At 52.2% G+C, this 3,125-nt stretch overlaps 1 protein-coding gene across 1 annotated transcript; it reads right to left on the bottom strand.

Annotated features, from left to right (window-relative positions):
• Positions 1-210: 210 nt before the first annotated feature.
• SMAC4_00418 (uncharacterized protein) lies at positions 211-2,493 on the bottom strand. The gene has a single exon (XM_003351823.2). The coding sequence runs from the start codon at positions 2,244-2,246 to the stop codon at positions 1,305-1,307; it is 942 nt and encodes a 313-aa protein (XP_003351871.1). The 5' UTR covers positions 2,247-2,493; the 3' UTR covers positions 211-1,304.
• Between the last annotated feature and the right edge of the window lie 632 nt (positions 2,494-3,125).

Raw genomic sequence — 3,125 nt, 5'->3', positions numbered from 1 at the left:
AAGCATGCGCAGGCATTTAGTTCATCCGAGCATTAAGCAACGCGTCTGCAACGGGATATGTAGGTAGAGCGGTAGGTTGGCATAGCAATGCATGCAACTTTGACGGCCAGTGTGTATCGGCAGCTGTGACCTGCCTGCGCTATCTGGACGACATGCAGCAGCATCTCAACGTCAAATGCCTTCACGTTCACAAACGACGAACATTTTGAAAAGCAAAACCTTTCCTCTATATACTCTAACGACACCAACAACAACAACAACAACAGCACCGATCGTTTTCAACAACTCCACCTCAACCTGCAAAAGACAGCTGCCATAGCTTTCATGTTCGCGAAAATGGAGAGGGGATAGAATCAAATAAGACGAGTGGAGAAGGGAGGCACCAAGTAAAGATACTCTCTGAAGCGAGCGGCGCGATGATCATGCAACAAACAACAAACACACAATTGATGTGGAGTTTCTCGCAATGCCAATATAGAAACATTTAGACGGAGAAAAAAATATATATATAAAGCACAAGAAGAAAAAAGTCAAATATCAAAAGCAGTTCATGCAGTCTTGGTCCTCTTTCTGTCCTGTTCCGCGTTCTCTTGCTCTTTCCCACCCTGATAAAAAAAATATTCCGCAAAAAAACACAATGAAGCCGCCCGCCAAAATCCATTCATCCGTCCGCCAGTCCGTCCGTCCGTCCGTGCAATTCCAAGCCCAGTCCAGTTCAACCCATCCGCCCAACATTCCCGTTTCGTCCAACCTATATCCTTCCCCTCCCTGGAACATATGAAATATACGCTTTTTAGTGCAAGTGCTGTGAGGCGAGTTGTAGTAGTACCGGTAAACAGGAAATATGGACAATGATGAAAGGGAAAATTCGAAAGAGGCTCCGCGCTATGACAGTGTTGAAGAGAGAAAATGAACGTTGTCCTTCCCAAAAAGAGCCTGCTATGTGTGGTTGACGCAGGGAGTTTGTATAGGTTAGGATGAGTAAATTCCCTTCTTAGCCAAACATCACTAACATCATCACCACCCACAACAAAGCCGTAAGCAAAAAAAGGTTTTCGAACCAGTCTGAAGTTCAACACGCACGAACGCATACATATCGCCCACCCCGAACTCCTCGCCAACCGTTCGTTCGATGCCACTCATTCGCCCAGGCGACGAAAAAAAAATAAGAGTATGGACGATAATAAAAAGTATGGCCGTGTGTCATTACGTCATGAGATCCGACCCTCGAGGGAGAGCTGAACTGGGTATAGAATTCGAATAATTGTTGCCTTCTTCTCCTCCTCCGAGTACACGTTACCGCATCAGTCCGAAGCGTCGTCCTCTGGACTTTCGGGGGCGGCCTTCGCCTTCTTGTTCGGGCCGCCCGAATTACTTTCGGCTTTCCTCTTGGTTCCTCCGGTTGATTTCGATCCCGCTGTTACCGAGGACTGCTCGGAGCCATCTTGCTTTACGTCCCCGTTGGTCTTGTCCCGCTCCATCTGCGCAACCTCATCGGCTGTCAGGAAACGGCCGCCAGGACCACGAGGGCGTCGCATGGCATGGTTGTGTCTCGACTCGTGGAGATACGGCTTGCGTCCCTTATTCGTCAACCGCAGTTGCTCCTCCAGCTTCTGCCTAGCTACTCGGCGCTTCAAGATCCGGTGAAATTGCTTGGCGTTGACATACAAAGGCGACTCCTCAACGGCTCCGGAAGCCATCTCTGGGGACTGAGGTGGGGGCATTTGCTGAGCGGCCGTCATCGGTGGCGGAACCGCAGACCTAGAGGCGTGGTTGAGCATGGCTTGCGCGTTAGGCACGCCGGGGCTGGCAACCTGGCTGAGACGGCGCTGTCCTGGAGGTATGCTGTTCATTTGCTGCGGAGATCGGGGTCCTGCTCTGGCGTCCTTCTTAGAGTTTACACCAGACATTCTAGGCGACTGCTGCAAGTTGGGATCCGCTGCCATGTATGGGTTCGGGTAGTTGGTTCCTGACGCAGCCGCGGTGGCAGCCAGAGCTGCAGCCTGTAGGGGCATGCCATAGTGCATGTTCTGCTGGGGCACGCCGTACTGAGTTTGGTACATGCTGTGACCTTGGGTTGGCGAGGGCTGGTGCTGCTGGGTCTGAAGAATTGGCGATGTTTGCGGTAGGTGCTGGCTCGACGGGGATGTGATGCTGTTTCCACCTGCAGAGCTGGAGTAGGCCGTTTGCATGTGTGGATTAGAATGACTGTTTTGCGCCGGCTGGTATTGGGCGTATTCCATCATATTGAAATAAAGTCCGACTTGAAGCCGTGATGATTGGCGGCAGGCGCGATGGGTTGGTGTTGTTGACGGAGATGAAGACAAGTGATGTCGCGTAGTGCTGCTATGCTACCGAGCTCGGGTAGAGGAATGCTGACAAGAAAGCTGTGTCTGTGGTCGTAACAGGATGTGCTACCAGGCAGACTAAATCCAGGATGGCCTGCAGCTCAGATAAAAACACCAAGCTTCTGTTTTGGGCTCGATGCTGTGCAGTACAAGAGAAGTAACCTTGTACCGGTGGATTGGGCTGGATGTGCACCCAATCTATTGGAGTTGATGCGTTGGCAGTCGATTAAGTGTCAAGGCAAGGCTTGCTATTGGTCGCACACGGCATATGCAAGCTGATGTCGCGGGGCAAATGCTGGGTGGCTCGGTCCTGGGCCGTTTGAGACGAGACGAGAGGAGGCCTGAGTGAGCGAAGCCACGTGAGGGCAGGGTGCTGGCCGAAAACGCCTAGAGGGCTGTGCGATAAAAGCTGATGGTAGCGCTGCAGTTGGGATGACGCCTAAGCGGATAGCGAACACCGGCGTCGGCGGGTGCGGGAACGTCAAGCTTTCGTGGATACTTTTCCCAAAGTCTCGAGTAATTCTAGAGGCCTATCCGGTTTTAAGTGTCAGTTAAAGCAATTCGCAAACCCAAAACGGAAAAAGAAAACAGAGAACAGCGAGCAATGACGATGTGACTGGGCCGAGTCAGTGGTGGGCAAGTTTCCTTTGGCGCCTTGGGCCGGTCAGTTTGATGCGCTGGCATGCATGACGGAATATGCACGAGCCAGGCCCACCCTAGTCGACCAGCTCAGCACACACAACCATCGCCCTCGTCTGGGCCTGGCAGAGCAGCATC

Source organism: Sordaria macrospora, chromosome 1 (assembly GCF_033870435.1).
Source record: "Sordaria macrospora chromosome 1, complete sequence".
Lineage (NCBI taxonomy): Eukaryota > Fungi > Ascomycota > Sordariomycetes > Sordariales > Sordariaceae > Sordaria > Sordaria macrospora.
This window is presented reverse-complemented; position numbering and strand designations above follow the sequence as displayed.